Source organism: Accipiter gentilis, chromosome 21, assembly GCF_929443795.1.
Source record: "Accipiter gentilis chromosome 21, bAccGen1.1, whole genome shotgun sequence".
Taxonomy (NCBI): Eukaryota; Metazoa; Chordata; class Aves; order Accipitriformes; family Accipitridae; genus Astur; species Astur gentilis.
Window position 1 is genome coordinate 6,581,966 of NC_064900.1, and position 22,038 is coordinate 6,604,003.

General features: G+C 44.7%; 1 protein-coding gene across 8 annotated transcripts; it reads right to left on the reverse strand.

Moving 5' to 3' along the window:
- Positions 1-2,839: 2,839 nt before the first annotated feature.
- On the reverse strand, positions 2,840-22,030 carry QTRT2 (queuine tRNA-ribosyltransferase accessory subunit 2). Of its 8 annotated transcripts, XR_007509092.1 has the most exons (9): positions 21,784-22,004; positions 21,004-21,059; positions 18,621-18,697; positions 15,652-15,861; positions 14,513-14,712; positions 11,719-11,870; positions 10,049-10,166; positions 8,365-9,050; positions 2,840-2,858 (listed from the first exon to the last, which is right to left on the reverse strand). XR_007509092.1 is itself a non-coding variant. In XM_049824987.1 (8 exons), exons 1-8 carry the CDS (start codon positions 21,978-21,980, stop codon positions 8,789-8,791), a joined length of 1,272 nt encoding a protein of 423 aa, XP_049680944.1. In that variant the 5' UTR covers positions 21,981-22,004; the 3' UTR covers positions 7,692-8,788. The 8 variants fall into 8 exon arrangements, 7 of the variants coding, with proteins under 7 accessions (XP_049680944.1, XP_049680945.1, XP_049680950.1 ...); XM_049824987.1 differs by lacking the exon at positions 2,840-2,858 and having other exon boundaries at positions 7,692-9,050; XM_049824988.1 differs by lacking the exons at positions 2,840-2,858; positions 21,784-22,004 and adding an exon at positions 22,013-22,030 and having other exon boundaries at positions 7,693-9,050.
- Positions 22,031-22,038: the final 8 nt, after the last annotated feature.

Below are 22,038 nucleotides of genomic sequence, written 5' to 3' on the forward strand. Positions count from 1 at the left end.
GCTCTGCTCCACCAGGCAGCAGGAATAGGATAGCTAATGTCCCCTGTGCTGGATGGCATTGGTAAACGAGCCAGCAGACAGGATAGCCAGGAAGCATCTCTACTGTAGCGGAGGAGAGTGAAGACCCTTTGGAGACAAAGGAGAGCTGGCAAAACCCACTGGGAACAGCAGCCCCCCCCCCGCAAGGTACAAGGCAGCCATCCAAGTACTGCCTGTCTAGACGCAATTACAGCACGCCTGAGAAATGGACTGAAAAACACCATTTATCCCCTGCCTTCGTTTCTCCAGGCAGACATGTGTCCCAGCTCGCAGAGCCATAGGCTCCGACTGAGCTGCAGGAGCCCATACGAATGAGCTGCTGGGCCCTCATACCCCCACGGCTTGCTCAGCAGGCTCACTCAGGTTAGCAGGCACATGCAGCTCTCACGCAGCACCTCATGCTGGCTCGGACAAGGCCATGGAGACCCTGATCTCCTCCACATGTACCTGGGGCTCCCCAGGGGTACGCTTGTGGTAGGTGTGCCACACGTTACATGCATCAAGCTTGCTGCTCCCGCCTGGGATGCTGCTCTTTGGGGGCTCCTGAACAGCACAACCCACCCAGGTGTGTACCTGCACCTCCCAGTGCCCTCCCTGGAGGGACACGGGGGACCTCGATGATGGCTGCAGCTCTGAGGCACCTTTTTTTTAGAGCATAAAATACATAAATAAAATGGATTATGAATCCTTAGTTCAGAATAAGAGGTTCTTCAGAGTAAGTGGTAAGAGCCTGACTCTGGGCTGGAAAGGACAGCTGGCCAGGCAGCAGCCTGCTCTCCATGGTGCCTTTCAATATGCAACTTCTCCTCAGGCTGCCATGTGGTAGCCATGATGGTAGAGGGTATTTAAGGTGAGTACTGATCATCTGAAAACAAGGCAAGACAAGACAACCCACCCCAAGCAGCTCTCAGTCACTCACTCCTACAAGCATGGCAGGCAGAAGCAAGCAGAAAGCATCTCCATAGCTCACTGCCACCCCTTCACAGACCACCAAAAATTTCTATTTAGGCTGCTATATGGTGGTTATTGTAACTACTTCTGTGGCTTACTTGGGTTCAGGTGCAACAGGAGATGTGCATCACAGAGCAGAGCCCCACGTGTGCCCCATGGCTCTCAGCTGTGTTCTCAAGGGCCACAATTGAAACTTCAGATCTAGCAGCAAAAAAACACAGGTTACCCAAGTTACTAAAACCTTAAATGGTACCAGGCACCAAACTGAAGCCATATAAAGCTAAAATCAGCAGTTCTTATGTTAAGTTTTACATTGTAAAACAAAAACAGAGAAAAACCCATAAAACACTCTCCCTCCTCAGAGGCAGTAGCAGGCACGACAGGCACCAGGTCACGCAGCAGTCTTCAAGCAGGAGAGCACAAAGGCCCATGGGGCAGAAGGTACAACAATCTTCCACGAGGGAAAGCTGCCGTGCTGGGAAGGCAAGGAAATGATGGAGGAGGTGGGTTTCACCCACTGGCACAGTCCCGCTGCTCTGCAGGTGACACTGCTCTGCCAACATACTCCAGCACACCTTGCAGCAGCTCTTGGACGCGTTTTAACAATCCCAGCTGCAGCCAGACATTAAAAACGCGCATTTGCCAGACTACAACAAAGACAAAGCAAATTCTTGCAGAAAACCTCGCTTCCCCAGGTAATCCTCCCTAGAATCCTTAGGGGATGGGCTGGCCAGCTACTCAGCTGAGCTCAGCTGGACCCCGCTGTTAGGCTAAGCACAAGCAGCTCTCCCTCAGCGGAGAGCACACCTGGAGTCTGCTGTATTGCAGCCTCTCTGAGGGGGATCAGAGTGATCTGGGGACCTGCTTCCCCAGGCTGGTCCTCTGTCCACAGCTGGGGTCAGCACAACCTGCTCAGGTTAGCAGCTCCTCTGCAAGGGGCAGCCTTAGGTGAGACAGAGCTTGGCTTAAGCTTATTGCAGCGCAAAGCCCTGTCTCAGTCACTGTTACTGACGTGATGGTTTTTGAAGAACGTCTAATCAATGCCAGCATTTCGAGGAAGGATCAACAGGCTGCTGGCTGCTGATATGGTGTTGCTCAGAAAACTACAAATAGGAATCACAGACACGCAGAGGATGCTGGTACTGATCTGATTAATTTCAGCCAAGTGTGTAGATGGTTTGCTCATGAAGTGATGACAGGCTCTGGCAGCCTTCAGCCTGCAAACACTCCTGGCTGTGAGATGTCTCATCTCCCAAAGAGAATGGGCACATCAGTTCTTTCCCGGACCAATGCCCTTATCTTATGGTAATGATGAATTAACGTAGTTGTCATCTCCTGGTGGTATCTTACCAGCTGACCTGCTGCCTTAGGAGCGAAGGAAGGCTCAAAAGGCTGCAGGCAATTCAAGGTGTGAGGGATTTGAAACAGTACTTCTTCAAAGTCAGCATCAGCTGCTACATACATCTTGCTGAATGACACTGAACAGGAGGTAGAAGATCTATCCCAGACCAATCCTGCCTTTTAATCTCAAATGCCACCGATCCAGCTGTGCTCTGTTACTCTACAAACAGTCAATCTCAACTCAAGACAGAGCAGTGACCTTTCTTGTTCTGCTTTCCTGGCATCACTCGTGCCACCCTTCCTTGGTTTCATACCACCTCAAGCACCAGAGTGGGAGCCCATCAGCTCTGATGCCAACCACACCTTTCTCCAACAGGGATGCTCTTTCTCCCAGGCCCAAGTGAGGAATTCTCCTGAGCCTCCTTCGTGATTCTGGCCACACATCAGTGAATCTCTTCCTGCCAGTCACTGGTCTCATCTCGTCCCTGAATGCCTCTGGAAATGTGAGGCAAAGAAAAAGAAAACCCCTAGAGCCAAAGAAGAAAACGAACATAATTAAAAATTAATTTCAGTATAATGATTTAAGCATCTCAGCAAGACAAGCACCAGGCTGCTGTATGTTTGATGATGTGGGGGAGACCTTTCTGGTTCCCTGCCCTAGGGACTCTTGTCAGTTTTGATAAGTTTTACCCCGCAGCTGTGAGCACGGTGAACTGAACAGCACAAATAAAGGCTACTTTCCACTGGGCAGAAGCACACTTACTATGGGACCTTACATTTCCTTCTGCCACCCTATGCCATGGCAGAAGGGCTGTGATGCAGGTGGACTGCTCACCTTGTGATGCCTCAGCTGAGAGGCAGCAGCATTTCTGTCTGTGAAGGACAGGCAGAGGGAACTGGGTGGATTGTTAATGCTGTAGGACTCCCTGGAATATTCGTGATGGCACTGGCTGCGGCAAACAGGGGAGCCAGGTATCAGGGGCAAGTCCAACACTCAGTCCCCCCTCAGCCTCAGGTCTGAAGGCCACCAGTGTTGCTCTGTAGCCTTTTGCCTTTGTGAGCAGGAGAACAGCAGCCATTGCTAAACTTCCTGCACAACAACAGAATGCTTCTTCCTCCTCAAGACATGCATGAAACAAGGGATGCAAAAAGGCACATGCCAGTGTCTTCTGCAGCTCGGTGTTGGCAATGCTACACGTGGACATACTACACAGCTCCCACTCCTTTCTTTGCTGGCCTTGCCAAATCCTAATCATCCTGTTTGCCTATGCTCCTTCCTCCCAGATGCTCCATCTCCTGCTCCCTTCCTTGAAGATGCTGCATCTCTTTGAAGGCTTCGGCTGCCTGCCAGTATCTGTGTTCTCTCCCATCCCAGCTCCTCAGGGTTGGTTTCCTCAGCTGTTTTTCAGCACAGAGTAGCATTAAATTTGACATTACATTGTAGACGGTTGCATTGAGGTCTGGGAAGGGCAGTATAAAAAGCTCAGGACAGATTTGCAGCCTCTGCTGACTTCCTGCAAGACGTTGGCCTCATCACTTCCATACCTCCCCCAATTACCTCATCAAAAGGCAAACCAGGTGTTCTCCTCTGGAAGAAGGGAGCAATGAGCACAAAGCATTGCTACAAAGCCACCTTCACATCGTGCTTTGCCATCCACATCCAGTACCTCAGAAAGGCAGTCAACTCCAGAGCAGAAGGTATCATACACAGAGTGCTGGAATGCGTCCAGGAACTCTGGCCAAGGACCTTGAAAACACTCCTTTCTTTTGTGAAAATCTGTGCTGGGCCATTACATCTAAAGGCTGTAGTTTTTAGATCTTTTCTTGACCACCAGTATGCAAATCAACCTGCTCTGCAAGTACGGACGGGTGAGATACACCTTGTCCTGTAGAGCTGCAGGCGTGAACCATAGCCATTGCCTTTCCCGGTGCACTAGCCATCCCCTTGACCAGAAAATGCTTTACACAGTAGCAGGGGGATAGGGAAGACAGGAAGCTGGCTAATCCTGAGCTGTCTGGCAGATCCAGATGCCTCTAGTTATCATTTCTTTATATATGGTCCTGTCCCCACTACATAAGTTCTTAAATTTTCAGGCTGAAGTTTGAAATAACCGTGGTTAACGAGATAACCCCTTCTCATCCAAACCTACTTCCCAAAGAGCTCTGCAAGGTGTTCAGACACACAAAGAGCTGCTGAACAGAGCAGGCTTTCTCTGAAGTTTTTGAAATGATGGGCAGTGAGCAAGGCCAGGAGCTGGAGAAAGTACATCAGAAGCGTGACAGAGCATCCCACTGTGTTGCACCTTCACCTGACCAGTCTAATTAAATCGTACAGATGACAGATGTAGAAGTAACCAGGCAGTTCATCATCACCTCACTGTGAGGCAGGGAAGGTATTGCCTTTCCCAGCCAATACACCACCGGGGAGGAGACTGGGCACTCTGACAGACACCATTCACACCGACAACATCAACAGGGAAACAAGAACATTTTGCTGCAGGAAGATGTTGACCACTTTTGTGTCAGCACCGATTTTGCCAGTCTAAATCCAACTTCTCAAAGGGATTTAACTTCATTCTATCATGCCTACAGAGTGTGCCTAAGGATGGTAACACGTGCTTGAACAGCTTTAATAGTCTGAAGAAGTGAGTGCTGCATTACCAGAAAAGAGATGAGGTCCCTAGTGAATTATGTAGATGACCCCAGAGTACTACAAATAAGACCATTAAACTGGCCTGCACCATCATCTATTTTGTGTATGCCTTCCATATCACAGAGGAAACCTCTCTGAAATTACTGGGAGGAAAGGAAGGTTTAAACATTTTATTGGGGCCCTTTGCCTGACAACTCAGCTTATGAATCAGAAATCAACAGGGTTCAGGAAAAAAAAAAAAAAAAAAAAGCTACCCAATGCTTAAAAGCACCTCTGAAACATACCTGGAACCGATTTTTCTATGCATAGAAACCCCATGATCTGAAAGCCCTCTGGACCTAAGGGATGTAGAAATAAATTGAACACCCTGCTGGAACACTTCCAGTCTTGGGCAGCTCTTGCAATCCTGTAGAGCCACAGAAGAGCAGACCTAGAAACTATCAGACAAGGCTTGATGCAACCTGTCATGGACACCATGTCCTAGTAATTTAGAAGATGGATATGGTGGGTGAATGTGTGTGGGAAGAAATCACATACCTGAATGAGAAAACACTTTTGTGATAAACTAATTTGATTCCTTTTTTTCCTTAACACATTTTAAAGCATAACTTTGAAACTGCTAAAGAGTCTGCAATATTAAAATAGCTCTGAAAGGAGTTAAGTTACTGAGCAGAATACTGATGAAGTGGTCAGAAAGGCAAAGGACTTAGCATTTAACGTGTGGTCCTGCCAGTTATTCTCATCAGAAACAGAAGAGCATGAAAGATTTTTCTTTATGAAGGGAGAGGTTACACTAAAAGTTGCTAAGGGAAAGACATTCAAGGGTCTAATGTTTTTGTAACACAGCATCTCCCTTGTATTCTGCTCTGCTCTTTTGTATTCTGCCATTTGGGGCAGTCAAGGATGTTTTTGCAGTCTTCTGCGCTAAGTAAAGTTAATTTAGCACAGAAATTTTTCCACTCCTTATTCATTTCAATTTTCACTTCTCCATGAAAAGTGTAGTTTTCTTCATGTAGGTTTCCTCCCCATATTAGGGCAAGAGTTCTGTTTGTGAAAGAAATTAGATCTCTACTTGGACATAAAATAAAATATTTTCCAAGTTAGCATGAAAAATGGTGCTTAATTTTTACAATGTGAACTAGGAGGACTGACAGATCGAAAACTTGTGTAAATACAACACATTAAGTTTGTTTCAGGGTTAGTGCAGTTTGCTACTGTGTTTGTAACATGGTGAGTAGATGCAGCTGGTCAAATTTTGCCTAATAGGAAACTGTTCACTTCATGCAGCTCTGGTACACACATGCACACACATACAAGCTAAGCAGAGAACCGTAACAGGAAAAACTGATTGGTATGACTGGAGAATGAACAGGAACACAGCAGTATGGAAAGACTGGAAGGCCAGAAGGAAGAACAGAAGGGTTATTGAGAACGGCATGTTATTGACACTTAGCTCAGCAGGTCACTAAGATCCCAGTACAGCAATGTGCAGCTTCTCAGGACACCCAGGTCAGGAGACAAAGAAAAACAAATAAATCTTAATGCTTCACAGAGGTGGGGTAGGATGGGGAGACTGATCACAGCTAGCTCCCAAAGGGTACAAAATGTTACTTCAAAAACAAGCAGTAAGGCTACCAATCCAAGAAGAATGCAGGCAACGCGAGGAGGACACAATAGCTAGCATCCCTCTTCCTCTATGTCTTCACAGAGCATCCCCGACAGACCTCTTGGAAACAAGCATTTTGGTGCATGAGTGCTGGGCTGACTCATGCATTTTGGTGATTATGTGGATACGAAAATGTCAGTGACTGCAAAGTTTTAAAAGTCACTGTCCCCTCCCATAAGGTTTTGCACTGACACTTGCAACATTGCAGAATGAGACACTGCAGAAACAAGCATTGCAAGGTCCCAACACTACCATTGTATCCTGCATTCCCCTTGAAAGAAGCATAAAATGTTTTTGTTTCATTAGAATTCCCTGCCCTTTAAGATAGGCAGACCTTCTACCTCATGCTGTATATCCAGGACACCATCTCTAAGTTTCCCAGTGCTGCAACAACATTAAAAATCATAAAGTACTTCCTGGAGTGAGAACATTAGTCCTGTATTTTATGTAGTTTCTGTGGCTGAATTATTCCCAATAATCTCTGTTTAAAGACAACAGCAAAGCGGTCTTTGCACCATTTCTTTAGGATCCTGTGGAACATAAATGTAGTTAGTACAATGCAGTGGATAAGGCTGGCATGGTAGAAAGGACTCTAACATCATTGTGTAGCTGCTCAAGGAGATAGGAATGCACAGGCAATGCTGACAGGGAAGCTAAAAACTCCTTGTACTCATTGGTAAAGTCATTCTGATGCGAGATATTAAGATCTTAAAACGTTAAAGAAGCGGTGAAGAGGAGCAAACTGCAGGTTAATCCTTAATTGCTCTAAGGCCAGCAACTTTAACTGTGTTTTTTTAAGCTTAATTCAGGTACTAGAGTTCTTACAGGAAAGGGACAGGCAGGTGTCTTAAACACTTCCAGGTCTATTATGGTGTTCTTTTGAAGCAAATTATCTGGACCCCTGCTCCGTGACAGGATCCTACTCCTAGATGAATCACTGTCCTCCATCAGGCTGCTAGGTCAAGTTTCCAGGAGACATCTTCTTGAGCACTGCGCTCAAGCTCTCTGGTACACCACCTCTGTCACACATTGAGGAGTCAGTGTAACAAATAATAAAAAATTTTTTATTGTTGCTTTGTAACATAAAATGAATAAATCCAGGATTCCAAAGTAAGGGGCATTAAAAAAATCTGAGTAAGAGGAATGTGACATAACTAAGTCATATTTTAAAACAAGGACCCACAAGAATCTTTTCTAAATGACTTTTCCTGCAATACATCTCTTCCACAGCTGCATCTCACATTGACATTTGTGTAGCCTGCTATTTGACCAGTGCTAGGATAGGTGGAAAGAATGGTACATTCATTATCATTCACATGCTAGAGCAGGAGTGAAATCTTAGTCCATACAGGTGAAAGGGTACACAGTCAAAAAAAACCTCTATAGCAGGACATGGATTAAACACTTTCTCTTCTTTCTGGCTCTCATGTCACAGACTGGGACTCCTGAGACAGGGGTTTTCAAGGCCAGGCTGACGTGGAGGAGCTCCTCCTAGCCCAGAGAACATTCTGCACTGCAGACAGCCTGAGAGAGAAGTATACATACAGTCCCTTGTGGCACTGAACACAGCAGCACATCCAGTCAGCTCTTTTCAGGGACACAGATGCTGGCAATGGCCACAAGGAACAGCGTGTTAGACTGAGGTGGGATCTCTCATCAAGGAGCTGTGTGATGGGACAACCACACCACTAGGATTTTCGAGAAAAATAATTACCTGTAATATCCGCTGGGTATGGAATGAGAGTCCCAAACAGCTGCTGAGCCTCCAGGCAGTTGGATTAATTTTAAGCATATGCTCTGCTTCTTCTTCAAATCACAAGTTCAATCATTCTGTCCTTCCACATGGAAAACCAGCAGTAAGTAACTGAAAACAAAGCTACCCATACCAGTCTTGTGAGCTGTTCAGGCTCTTCCATACCCCAAGAATCCACCAAGACAATTAACCAAAAGGGATGTCTGAACAAGATTTTCCTTCCCTGCCAGGAAGTGAGATGATCTTCAAATGTCTCCTTCAATTCCCTCCAGGAAGGAAAGCATTTTAGTACTAACAGGTCCAGGTTACCCTGCTGGCAGTCCACCTTACACACTCGCATGGGATAAGGATGTAGCCTGCAACCTGCTCTATCCTCTCTCTGAACTCACTGGCCTGGCTTCACATTTGCTGGGCCTTGAAGCACCTGCCTGAAGACAAGCTTTTTCAGCTGATCCAGTTTATTGTCTCTTAAGGCATCCCGTATGGCACTGAAGAAACTGAAGTAGTGCTGGAAGTTGTGCATCATGAGCAGGACACCAGCCAACAGCTCATTGGTCACGAGGAGGTGATGGACATAGGCACGAGTATGCCTCTGACAACAGTAACAGGTGCATCCTTCCAGCAAAGGACCAAAATCATCTTGGTATCTAAGGAGGAAGCAATGTTGGATAACATCAAAGGTAAGAAGACCCATCCAAGCAATACAGAGTATCCAGTTACTACATGGCCTTATGCAGGGACCTGAGCCTTGAAGTCCTGAGGGCCTGAATCCAGCTGCTGTAAGATGTGTTGACATCCAAGACCAGCACCACTGGCACAAAGGACTTCAATTATCATGCCAGAACTCACTACAGAGGCAAAAGGCCACACATCTAAGTCAGAGGATGACTTTGACTACATCACAGCTAACAGCAGAGAAAGGCCTTATCTGTGCCTTCCCTGACAGAAAAGCTGCAGTGCAAGACATGCCTAACTAGCTATCACACAGTCTATGAAAGAGGAAGCTATCAGAAACAAGTATTTACCAATTCCACTATTCACAAAACAGTATTTCCCTCTACTGTGAGATGCACTATTCTCACAAAGTTGAGAGAGGATCGAGCAAAGCAACACAGTCGTCTACTTAGACAGCCTAGCGGTAGCTGTGGAAAAGAAAAGGAAGGACAGGTGGTAACACTGGCCAAAGTTTTTGTGAAGTATCCAGAAATTGCAGAATTGCTCTGCGGCTGCCCAAACTGAGTCAGAAAGCAGAGGCTCTCCATAGTTTAAATAAAATCTAGCATCCCTAGATAATCCAAGTTAGATGTGGAAGAGCAAATTGATCCCCAGGTAACCTTTGTGAACCTACTGTCTTTCAGCTGGAACATAGTTATGACCACAGTATGTCTGCTGGATAAACGATCAGAAAATGCCTGGCTTTAGGTCAGGCAAAAGACAGTGCTTTCAGCCATACACTGTTGTCTGATAACAAGCTAGAACACTTGTCCAACACTCTCCATTCAATGACCAGAAGTACTGTCTTCAATACCTTCATGTTTTATGAAGTCTCCCATCCAGCTACTGACCACATGCAATCAAATACAGAGGGCAAAAGCATCATATTTAGTGACACAGCTGCAAGCACCCTCCTTACAAACTCACGTACCTCTTGTCCTTCAGAAATATCTCAAATGGTGTCATTTCTGGGTCAGCTTTGGAGATTTCATCCTGGTCTTCTTCAGCACCATTCTTCTCCAGGCCCTGGGCCCCATTTTGTTTTAAAACTGTTTTAAATAAAAAGACAACAGTCTTTTATGAACAGACAGCAAGGGCAGAGAAAGGGCAGAGGAAGGGTAGCAACCTTACAGTAAGTATTTCTGCTACTCTTTTGCCACGAGAACTCCTGCCACAAGTTTCCACCTCCTTCCTACAGTAAGCAACTATTTTTCTTTAATTGTCAGAGGTTAGTTAACACAAATACAATTTCAGATGATTAAAACAGCAAGAGACAGGTGAAAACTAATCTACTAAACCTAATGAAGAGTTAGAGCTGAAACAACACTATAACTTTTTGCTGCTCTACTGAGCTGAATTCTTAATAAAATGTCAAAAATATTTCCAGTGTGAACTGCATGCTGAATAGAATGCAATCATCTGAACAAATTGATTTTATTGAGATTTTGTTAGAGTAGACAGGCAACTCATCTGCATTCAATCATTCTACTTTCCATGCTGTCATCAGGCTCAAAGACTTAGATGCTGGTTGTGTTTTTTTTAATAAACAACTGGAATCAAAAGAGGCTGGTAGCACTAATGCAGAAGATGTAGATTCCACATCTGCCTTTTCAGCAGTCTATCTTAAAAAAAAAATCACCCCATAATTTTGTAGGTTTGCATTCTTAGGTTTGTTCTTAAGCAAGAGATGTATCTGGAAGCATCAGTATTACTGTTTGCACAATCCATGTCTACTGAGCGTTAAACAGACACAGAACAAAGAGATTGTCCTTACCCAGAATCTTATGATTTAAGAATAAGGTGAGACAAGGTAAAGAACAACAAACAAAGAGAAGGGTTAAAAAAATTGCAGCAAGCACAAAGAAACAAGATGTTCTGTTCTATTCAGCTGGTGTTGAATTATCCAGGCATGAAAAGCTGCTAGGTTCTACCCAGGAGGAAAAATGCAAAATGTTTTTCTGTATTAAAAACATTTAATAGGCCAAAACAAAGCAGCTGCTTGAAACACATATGATAGCTGCTTTAATGGGTGATACACATGCTCCCATCTCACAGTATAATGAGGTAATGAGTTATGAACATCTTTATCTTTTTGTTTTGATATGAACTGATGAATGCAAGGACAGTGAGGAAAGCTGCCCAAAGAAATGGCATCCCCAACTTCTGTCAGCTAGAAAGAAGAAGGGACTTAAAAAACAAATATATTAAACCAGACACATATTCAGTTAATTCTAGAGTTAAGTATCTCAGATCTCCACTTAATAGGTCCAGCCTTCACTGCTAATGGTAACAGAAAATTTATCAATGGTGTCAAACAAAACCCCCTCTATTCAGTAAACATTTAAGAAATACTGGAGCATATTTTGGCTAATCAGACATTCGGATCCTAGGCTGTGGCAAACTTGAGGCCTCAACAGGTTTCACACCAAAATACCACACCTTCAAAAGCAACACTTAACAGTGGAATCCTGTTTTTCCAGTGGTTACTGCACTTATTTCAGGAACAAAACCCTCAAATATAGATTCCTGCAAAGCATGAATTATGCTTGCCACAATACTGGCTGATACAGTAAAAATTGTAACGACCATCAAGAAGCCTACCTGCTGCTTCAGGATCTGGATGGCAGTCATAACTGAAAACCAAGGCACAGCCTCGCTCTGTCACTTGGAAGGGAAAGAAGCTCTCAAAAATGTCCACTCCTCTTTCAATGCACTCAAGTACCTCATCTGGTTTGCCTATACCATGGATGATTCTGTAAGAGACAAATAAGAAGACAAATCTAGAATATTCTGAGTAGAAGCAAGCAGGTACCTGAAGGAAAAGACAAACCTGCAGCATGTGTAGTTTATCCCTGCAACTGCTAACCAAAGACAAGTGGGTACAAGAGTCATCACTCGGAATCCTGTGTGCTTCCATTTCCCCACCTCTAACCTATCCAGTACATGGCAGGCTTTTCTTTATCTGCCATTTGGAAGACAGCAATAATCCCTCATTTCACTGTAGAAAATCACTGTAGAAAAACCTCAGTCTGTTCATGGTGTTTGAAGTGATTTGGTTTCTTTCACATATACATAAATAGACTTAGATTCAAAATTCACCTAAATCTAAGCTGTAGAGCAGGTATTTTCCTTGGTCATGTTTCTGCACCAGGGAACTATCAGTTTCCAGACACATGAACCCCTTTGCTTGGTAACTGTTTAGGAGACAGTCTAAAAAGACTTGATCAAGAGCAGCAGAGACAGCAGTAGATGGCTGGTCAAAGATGCAAGTCCTTCTGGTGACAGACACATCATATAGCACTTGGAGAACTGCCTGGAGGAGAATGGACTAATGAGAAATGTCACTGGAAAGAGAAAAGTTCCTTGCTTTATTCTTCCCTCCTCTTTACACTCTACCTGCTCAAATGATTTACCCAAAAACCTGGGCTATAACATCTCCTGGGACATGGCATTAAGAGCCAGAAAGAGCCCAGCTGGATTGCCATCAATAGTAATAGAGATCCTGCTGTTAGCAAAATTTAGCTGGCAGCTTCCCTGAGGGCGGGTGAAGAAGAAGAGAACAGAGCAGTGCCTGTTCTCCTGCAGGTGCATGGCTGGGCTGACAGCAGTAGAAGCTAATGTAGGGCAATGATCTAAACAGATAATTAGGAAAATACACAGGGGCTGATAAATGAAGTCACAAGGTGCCATTTTTAGTTACTTTTCTAAGTACTCCAATTAAATTGATGAGCACAGAATAAGGACGGGAGAAGTTTACAGCATGAGTGTCTTACGTTTCAGGCTCTCATGGCAGGGAGAAAATGATACTCAATAGTTAGAACGGTAGCTCTGCATATATGATCAAAACCCTTGCTAAAACTTATCTTTGCGCAGGTAAGGACAAACATTTGTTCTTGCAAGTTTTCTGATGCTATTGAAAAGGAAAATAAACTTTACCAAGAGACTTCAGCATCTTCAGGTACATGAAAGGACTCTAAAGAGTACATTCATAAGATCATTTCACCATCACACAAAAAGCAGTTGCTTCTTGGGTGAAGCACAGGAAATGTTTGTCTTCTAGAGATTTTCATATTGGGGTAGAACACAGCTGCAAAACAACCTCTCCAGCCAGAAGGGCAAGGGTGATTCAGGAAAGCAGGATTGTCTGAAATTCACTTGAGGTACTTACAGGACCCCCTAGGGCTAACCAGCTTTCTTCCTACAAAGAGGTCAGAAACACTTGTCTTAACCAGACAAGCAAACTATGTGATAGATGAGGCAGATGCACTGGTAGCCACTAAGGTTAGCTGAGCAGATTGGACTCTAATGCTCCCAGGGGATCTTTTAAGTAGCTCAACCAGACAGGATGGCAACAACACAGCAAGCCTTCTAATTGTCAGGAAAATTCAAACCCCAGGCACCGCTAAGCATGAACAAGCTGCAACACCAGACACATGCGCTTGCATTTTGTTTCCTTCTGAACTCCATTAGGTCAGAGCAATGCTCAGCTAGCAGAAGGCAGCACAGCTACAGAAAGACAATGGGGCCTGAGTCACTCTCTTCAGGAAATGATGAAAAAAGTACCCATACTACTTCTGTTGCAGCTGCTCTTGTAAGAGCAACCCATGCAAAAGCCAGCAAGCTCAATTCAACACTAAATAACACCCCCACTTCTGAACCACTAGCAAATATGAGCACACATTTTCTGGAAGTCTTTAGTTAGTTAGTCATTTGTAAGACTCAAGAACGCTGCCACTCCTGTCCAGTCTCTGGCATGGATCTGATGGGCATAACTAACAACTCTGAATACACAACAATCCCCACACTGTGCTAGTCCAAGCACAGAATACAATTGGTTTGGGCCAGCCTGTACCACCTCTGGTAGCTCAGTGCCTCAGGTACTAGGTCAGAGCTGGCTGCCATAAGATCGTGTAAGCACTGTCTTGTTCTGTCAGCACCATTCTCTACTCTCCTCCAGTTCAGACCAGAGAGAACTGGAAATATGACAGTTTATCTGATAAGAGGTCTCTGTAAAATAGGCTAATAATGTTCTTGTTTGTGCTGAACTTCAAGTAAACCACGGCCTCAGAGGCCAAATGCAAGCAGCCCAGACATATCCTACCTGTAATTCTTCCAAAAAAAGTAAAGACGACTTGAACCAAAATCTTGGTTATTCTCCAAATGTGGGGAATACTCAAACCCACAATGTGAGCACAGCTTGGTGCCACTTGCAGCTAAAAATTGAAACAAGGGCTGAAGACGGCAGCCTGACAGTGGTAGAATTTATGCAGCCTGGCACACACACAGAGCTGCGCAATACAGTGATTATTTCCTACAGTGATATTGCACAGCAGCCTCTAGACGCTCCTCATAACAGGACAGATGGACTTCCTGGGATGTTGCCCACACAACTTACCTCGGTTTATCCTCTGGCAGCTCTGCTGTGACAGAAGCTATCAGTTTCAACTTGGTCTCCTTGGCCATGGCACATCCCTGGAAGCCATCTAGCAGAAAGCCACCCACAGGTCGCTTGGCAGTCTCCCTGGCTGATCTGAGCCTCTCTTCCAAGATATCTCCACCTTCAATTGCCCCAAACATCACACTTCCTTGTAGTTCCTGGCCCAGGAGAAAGCTACAAGTGTTAAGAGTATGCTCTGCCAAAGACACACAAGACATCTCACAGCCCAGACTCCAGATGCCTGCTACTTAAGGCCCACATTCCCAGGAACTTGCCAGAGCCACAGTGTTTCATCCCATGTAAGCCTGTTCCCCACGTGACACTGAGAAGTCCAAGTGTAAGGCAGAAATAGGATTAGGAGAGACAAGATTCTGCTCCTTACCTTGACACTAACTCATTGAGAATTTTGGTGCCATTCTTCACACCTCCCTATAGAAGGCAATAACCACAGAGCATCACTGTACACAGCTTTTTATTGATGCCCCCTCAGCATTACGCGTGTCAGTGCAGAATACAAAGCAGGTGCCATTATCCTGGCTGTCGGACACTAGATCTCACAATGAATTGCCTTTCAGGGGATACCAACATCAGCTGCTGTCATGCATTTTCCCTTGTAGTACAGGCTCAGATAGTATGTCCCCTTTCACCAAAAGGGAGCGAAATTTCAAAGCTGCTAGAAGAAATAAAAAATAGCACTGGCAAATTCCAGCAAGTCCTCCCTCACTTGAAACTTAGGGGACTTCAGAGCAGAAAGATGGGTTTTCTCAATCTGAATGAGAAGATCCTACTTTGCCCATATATATAGCATGAAGGTAAGTGAAAGAAATGCACCTCAGTTCAGAAGTGGAAAATTTTTTTAAAAAATCGTTCTCCTCAACTAGTAGAGATAGGTATCCTGGTGCAGGAGTGAAGAGAATGGCAGAAGGAAAACCCACTGTGCTACTGCTTATACCTCGTCCAGGACTGTCACCTGGGTATCCTGATACATAACACGTGACACGATTTCCTACTAAATCACATCCTGGAACTGGCCCAGCATGCAGCACAGACCAAAAAGCAACTGTGGTGCTATTGCCCCGATACTTTGGGGACCTTACCGGTGATTTTTCTAGCAGCTGTAGGCATACATCCAGGAAGGAAAGCGACCTATCCACAGATTTCTTGGCCCTTTTTCTACCACCTTCCCCAGAAATGGTGTCTCCATCAGAGATGCACTGGAACCAGTCTGGCTGGATGGCCCGCTGTATGTCCATGAACTTGGAGGCTGTCATTTCCATGCGCCCTGAGTTTCCCCACAGGGACACTGTCTGTCAAGGAAGAACAGGGATGAACGTTAGTTGCAAAGGTTAACGGATCTTAAGGGTCAGAGAGAAGGAATTGGTCTAGTGAAACGCCAGGTACTGGATTGATACTTCATAGATAAGTTCTCCAGGAGCATGGCTCAGATAATTGGCTGCACTTGGCACAATGAGTGAAAAGAGATAAATGTCTGAATTGGGATTTCTTGGATGAGTTTGATGGTTTCACCAAAGAGTAACACAGTGACTTCTCCACATGTTTGGAAGTCTCCGAGATAGAGCAGCTGGCCTATCATCACACAAATTAGTGGCAGAATGGGAAAAAAAATTAAAGGAAGACAAAATTTAATTCCCATCAAACTGATGTTGTCATCTCATGAAAAGCAGCAAAGGCTGCAATGGGAAATACAGCTCACTAGTTTTCTGTACACAATGCAAAACCGAGAAACCCTCCTCATCAGAGCAGTGAATTCATACCATCCATGTGAATATAGGTGTATATATAAATCACACAGACACATGGGGAAGAATATAGAAGGTTGTTAGGCAATTTAACCTTAGAATCTAGTATTATTTTAGGTCCCAAATCCAGCCACTTAAGAAGGGATTGAAACGCCAAGAGCAAAAGAAATACACAGCTTTCAAACCGAGAAAACGTAAGAAATGGCAGGTACTCATCAGGATTTCACACACGGTTGTCTCGGTCTCTTTACATGCTTTCCATTCTGTGTGTGCATGTGTGCCCCCATCTTCCATTGTTACCCTCAAAAGATTTTAAAGCAAGACAAAAGCACCTGCACAAAAAGGTTATGTTACCCGAACACCTCTGAGCTAGCAGATGCCACCATTCAATTCACTGAACATTCAGATTCACAGAATGTTACTGCAGCCACTGCCACTATGCACGCTACCATGTTTCATCTCATTCTGCAGAATCTGTAACTAACCTATCTGTGAGTGCAGCTTGGCAGTTGCTTTTGCTGTATTATTGTTAGACTTGTGTCACTGCTGCTCCAAAATTTTAAAGGGGTATTCAAGTAGGTTAAGTATTGGGTTCCAGCCCTTTAGAAGTTAGTTCTTTTCATCTTTAACACCATTAGTGCTTTTTTAAATAAGGAACGGTTTTCAGCTATCAGAAATAGCTTATAGCTTGAAGTGTTATGAGGAATTTTGGGGGCTTGAGGGTTTAAACACATTCTCCTAGCCTATGGCAGACAGACAGATTAAGCAGTGCAGTTTTCATGCATACTAATTCACAGATTGAATTTGATCAGCTGACGCAAAAAATATGAGCAGAACTATTTTTTTTTGTCTAGTCTCCACAAAAAACAAAAGGATTGCATGAATACACCACACGTCTGTTGTTTGTCCATCCATCTTTCCCGATCACTTTTGGCCTCACCAGCCAATTTCACTAAACTTGAGTAACAAAGAAACAGACAGAAGTCTCCAAAGTAACAACATTTTTGCAAATTTCCAATTTAAAAAAAAAATAAAGCAAATCCAGAGGAGGGAGATCCCAAATTAGTACCTGCAGAATAACTGGAACGCAGCAGCTATACGTTGTTCTACAGCAGCATGTTGGCCAGTTAGTACCTGCTGCCTCTTATGTGAGAGCATCAAGGAACAGCTGGTGAAGGCAGACGGAGGAAAGTCAGAACTGTTTGAGCCAAAGGGCACGGAATGTAATCAAGTCTAGTTATCTTCATTCTGCTCTCTAGAGGAAAAAAGCTGCTTTAATAAATAAAACTGCCATGCGGCTTAGAGAACTGAGCTTTACCCCATGATTATTTAAATCCAGCTTGTGCCAGGCTTTCTGGCATAGAATCCAGAGTTTTCTGTCCCATTGCTTTCAAAAAGCTTTCATAAGTATTTGTCAGCACAGATCCAGCTGCAGAAGGCCTTGCAACAAGATGACAAAAATCTTAACCAGCTTAAAAAAAAAACAAAAGCCGAATCAAACCTGCAATACCCGAGTTTAGATCACTGCTATAACCTCATAGCTGCACGATGGTGAGACAAGCTTCCGGCAATTCCTTCCCTGCAGAGAGACGGATCTCAGCCTGGTTCCCAGCAGCAAAGAATATACACCGATAGCTGGATGGCCGTAGTTATCCCGTGTCATTCAGTGACCTTTCACCAAACATGATCGTACCCAAACAGGCCTTGGGACTGACCATATCTCAGCAGGTGCCAGGAGTGGACCCTCCAGGCCAAAGCTGTGGCAGGCAGCAGGTAGTGTGTGGATTGCACGGGGCACGTGCGTGCCTGTGGGATGGAATGGGCAAACATCTGCAACACTACGCACTCCTGGATTGCTGAGCCACCTTCCTGCAGAAATACTAAGTTCTAACCCTACAGGCCCTTTGTGGGCCTGTAGCAGACTGTAAATACACACATAGGGGTTCAGGTTTATTGCTTATCAGTGGCATCACCAGAAGCTTGTAGAGAATATAAGCTAAAAGACATGTATTTTCTTTTACTACCATATTAACCGCAACAGCATGGGAGTCCAGAGCTCTCCTTTTTATCTGAATTGCCACTTAACTGTTCAGGGAATGCACTGCCAAGTAAGAAAGTGTCCAGCTTTATTTAGTTGGAGGTCTGAGCATGTAAATGACATTCCTCTTTGTGCAAAGATTTATTTTTCGATAAAGCATAACAAATCTTGTGGCTGTCTAAGCACACCCACACAGATGAGGGGAGGACTGGCAGCTTTCTTTTGGGAACTTCAGGTAGACCCTTTCAAGTCTTTACAGCTACTGTACCTTGTTAGTGTTGTAGCCAGATGGACAGGGAGTGACCGGGTCGTGAAGGGAGCAATACAGCACTGCGTCTGGCATACCTGAGAATGCAGCAACAGACACAGAACAGAGTTTCATGAACCAAAACAAAGCTAATGCAAAGATGTGGTTTGTAAATTTGCAAGAGGGAACAGGGTATTCTCCCACACACAAGTACATCCATTCTGACACAGAAAATATTGTTCATTTGATCTCTCAGCACCAAAGGCGGCAGACTATTTCCCCAGCTTTACTAGCTGCAGGGAGGAGAGTGCAGCATTAGGACAAACCATCAAACAATACCCTTTGGTTCTGCAGCCTACATAGCTCCTTTGAGATTTATTTATGTTTCTTCTTCTTGATTAATACTCCTGCTACTAAAGTCTGCCAGATCCAACAGCTGACTCATTTGACCACTCCACTGATACATGGGAGACATCTGACATTTAACACAATCTGAACTGAACAACAGCCTCGAGCCTACAGCTTTTAAGGAAGGACAACATAAAGTGAGAGAACAGATCAGCTACACAAATGAGAAATTGATCATCCCTGCCAGACTGGAGGTTTCAAATGTCAGAAAGCTAGACAGTATGTCTCAATGACATACAGTTTTCTCTTCACAGATAGTCACTGGAATTGGTGAAGCCTCCAAGAAGTTTCAGATAAAGAGATTTTCAATTGTTCTTGAAGGAGTAAGTTGTCCCAAAGCAGTTGAAGCTTACTGAAATTTGGGTGCAAACTTCCTTTGGAAATCCGGCCATAACTTTGCTTTTGTAATGAAATGCATGTCCAAACTTTTGATGTGTTTTGTTTGTTTGTTTTAAAAAAAAAAAAAAAAAAAAAGCTTGGTCTCCATATACAGGACAAAAAATGCTTAAACATTTTAAAAATTATAGTAATTTACATTATTTTATACATTCATAATGTACGTGGAACTGGTGCACATACAACATTCATAAAAATACCTCAGCTTTGATACAAGCATTAGCAACTCATAAGTTTTTTTTCCTGCAAAGTCTGCTAGATTCCATATACAAAGAACAGTCTGTCAATTATAGAAATTAAAGACATGCCATCACTTCGACAGGATTTACCCTATACCCAGTGTAGCCTGAAATACGCAGACAAATGAAGCATTCCAGAGAAGCTTGTTGACTTGACTGATCATCCTCCAGCTCTCTGAGGAACCTCCCCACATATAAATAGAGGCTATGATACAGATATTCACACAAGATGCTAACCCTGCATTCACTGTGCATTCAGGTTCCTTTGCCACACGAGCCTGACAACAGTGATCTTGGCTGCATAATGCATGCGGTCAGGCCTTTACTGATTTGTTACAACAACCAGAGGAAAAACCTGGGACAGTCACAAATGCAGGAACTGTTGTTTTACTCATTCTTATCACCAAGGTGTTAAGATAAAGATTTCATTCAGGAACTGCTCCAAGAATGGAGTACAGGGACTGATGAAGAGCACAAAGGCTGGGTGCAATAGCTGAGGGCTATGACAAGGTTGACTGTTTTTTTGCATTTGACTATCCATAAGTAAAATTGAGTTTATTCCTAAAACTGACTCTTTAACATGGAAAAATGGAAGAAGAATACAGGCAGCAAGTACAGTCCAACTGCTAAACTGACAGGAACAAAGAACAGGGGAAAAATGAGCTTCTCCACCTGCTTCTTTAGTTCCACAAAACTCCTGCAAACCCAACATGGGCCCTTCCCCTAACATCTTCTCAGAACATGAATAGCTTGGAGGCAGAAGTGTCCACCAGCTGAGACTGATTTGATGTGGGGTGCTTTGCCTGTTGAGTCTTCACACTGGATGAAGACTTCCTGTTGGAAATCTTTAGATGAAACCAACTATTTTATGAGAATCAAAAAAGCCAGCTTGAGCAGATACATTTCGTGAGAGTATCTATTGGAAAAGCTGTATGGGGAAGGCCATTTTCCTGAGAATTTCTAATTCTCCTCATCAAAATAAGTCAGAAATTACATCTGGCAAGATTCATTTGCAGCAATGACTGGGGGATACAGTAAAACCTCTCTCAGTTCTAGGCTCAACTTTTGGGCTAAGCCCATCCCAGTCAGTACTGAAGCACCCAAAGAAACACGTGGTGCAGAAAAGGAGAAATAAAGCAATACATATTTTTGTAGCCTGTTTGAAAGATTTCTGGCCACAGTAGTGACAACATACTATTTCAAGTCTTCCTTAGGGCCACTCCGAGTGAGAAAATGCCTAAATGTGGAAAGCCTATGCCTACATCTTTCTGCCTGCTGTACTGCCTAAAAATACATCAGTGGGATCCACCTGTGTTATCTCTCCAGACATACAATCAAACACACGCGCACACACACTTTACCTATAAATTTTGCAGCTCCTTCTTTATATTCTTCCAGGACCTCATGAAGTTCTGCCCTGCAACCAGATACAGAAACACATTAACTAAACAAACAACTGTCAAGAAATATCCGTGGTTTCATAACAAAGGCTTCCGTTTCGATAGTTAAGCATTGTCCGAACTTGGATTGGTTTAGGCACTGACAGTTGCCATCCAGCTACCAGACAGCAAAGCAGGGACAGACGGAACCAAACGCCAGAGACACAGAGCTCAAGGATCACAGCTTACAAACCGGGGCACCCATAATTCTGTGGCAAAAAGGCAGAGCTTTTACCCACACTGACCAGTCACCACTGACTTGCTGGAGAGCATAAAGTCACACTGTGACTTTCCGGGCAGCATTACTATCGTGCATCACTCAACAACTACACAAGCGAAGGAGGGGAGAGCTTCTAACAAGCTTTACGATGTTAATCTTCCCCTTCGGTTGCCTCTTACCTAACTAGTTTTGAGAGTCGGCTGTTTCTAAAGCTGGTTACTCTGCTGGGAAGATGACTGTGAAGCCGCTGAGAGGGGTTTGGCCAAAAGACGCTCAAAAATCACGCAGCCCTGTAGGTCCCTTACCTTTTACCTGCTTCTTACCAAGACGCTGCACCTCCCTTCGACGGGGAGGCGACCAAGGGGCAACCGACTTGGACATTTTGCCTTGCGCCCGGGCAAGCGAGAAGCCCGCCTGCCCCCCGGCAGCGTTGCGGGGGGCCCGCAGACACCCTCCCACACACCCCCCTCCCCGGTACTCACAGGGCGGGCAGGCTGAGCTGGGCCACGGCGGGGACGCCGCCGACCGCCTGCAGGGTGTCGCGGGTGAGGTGGGGCGCCGAGCCGGTCCGCGTGTAGAGCAGGCAGCCCGGCAGCGCCAGGGCGGCGGCCCCGCTCCTGCCCAGGCCCGCCAGCGTCCCCAGCCGCCCGCCGCCCGCCCCGCACAGCTTCACCTTCATGGTCGGCCCCGTTAAACCGCCGCGGGCCTCACCGCTTTTCCCCTGCCCGCCCCGATCG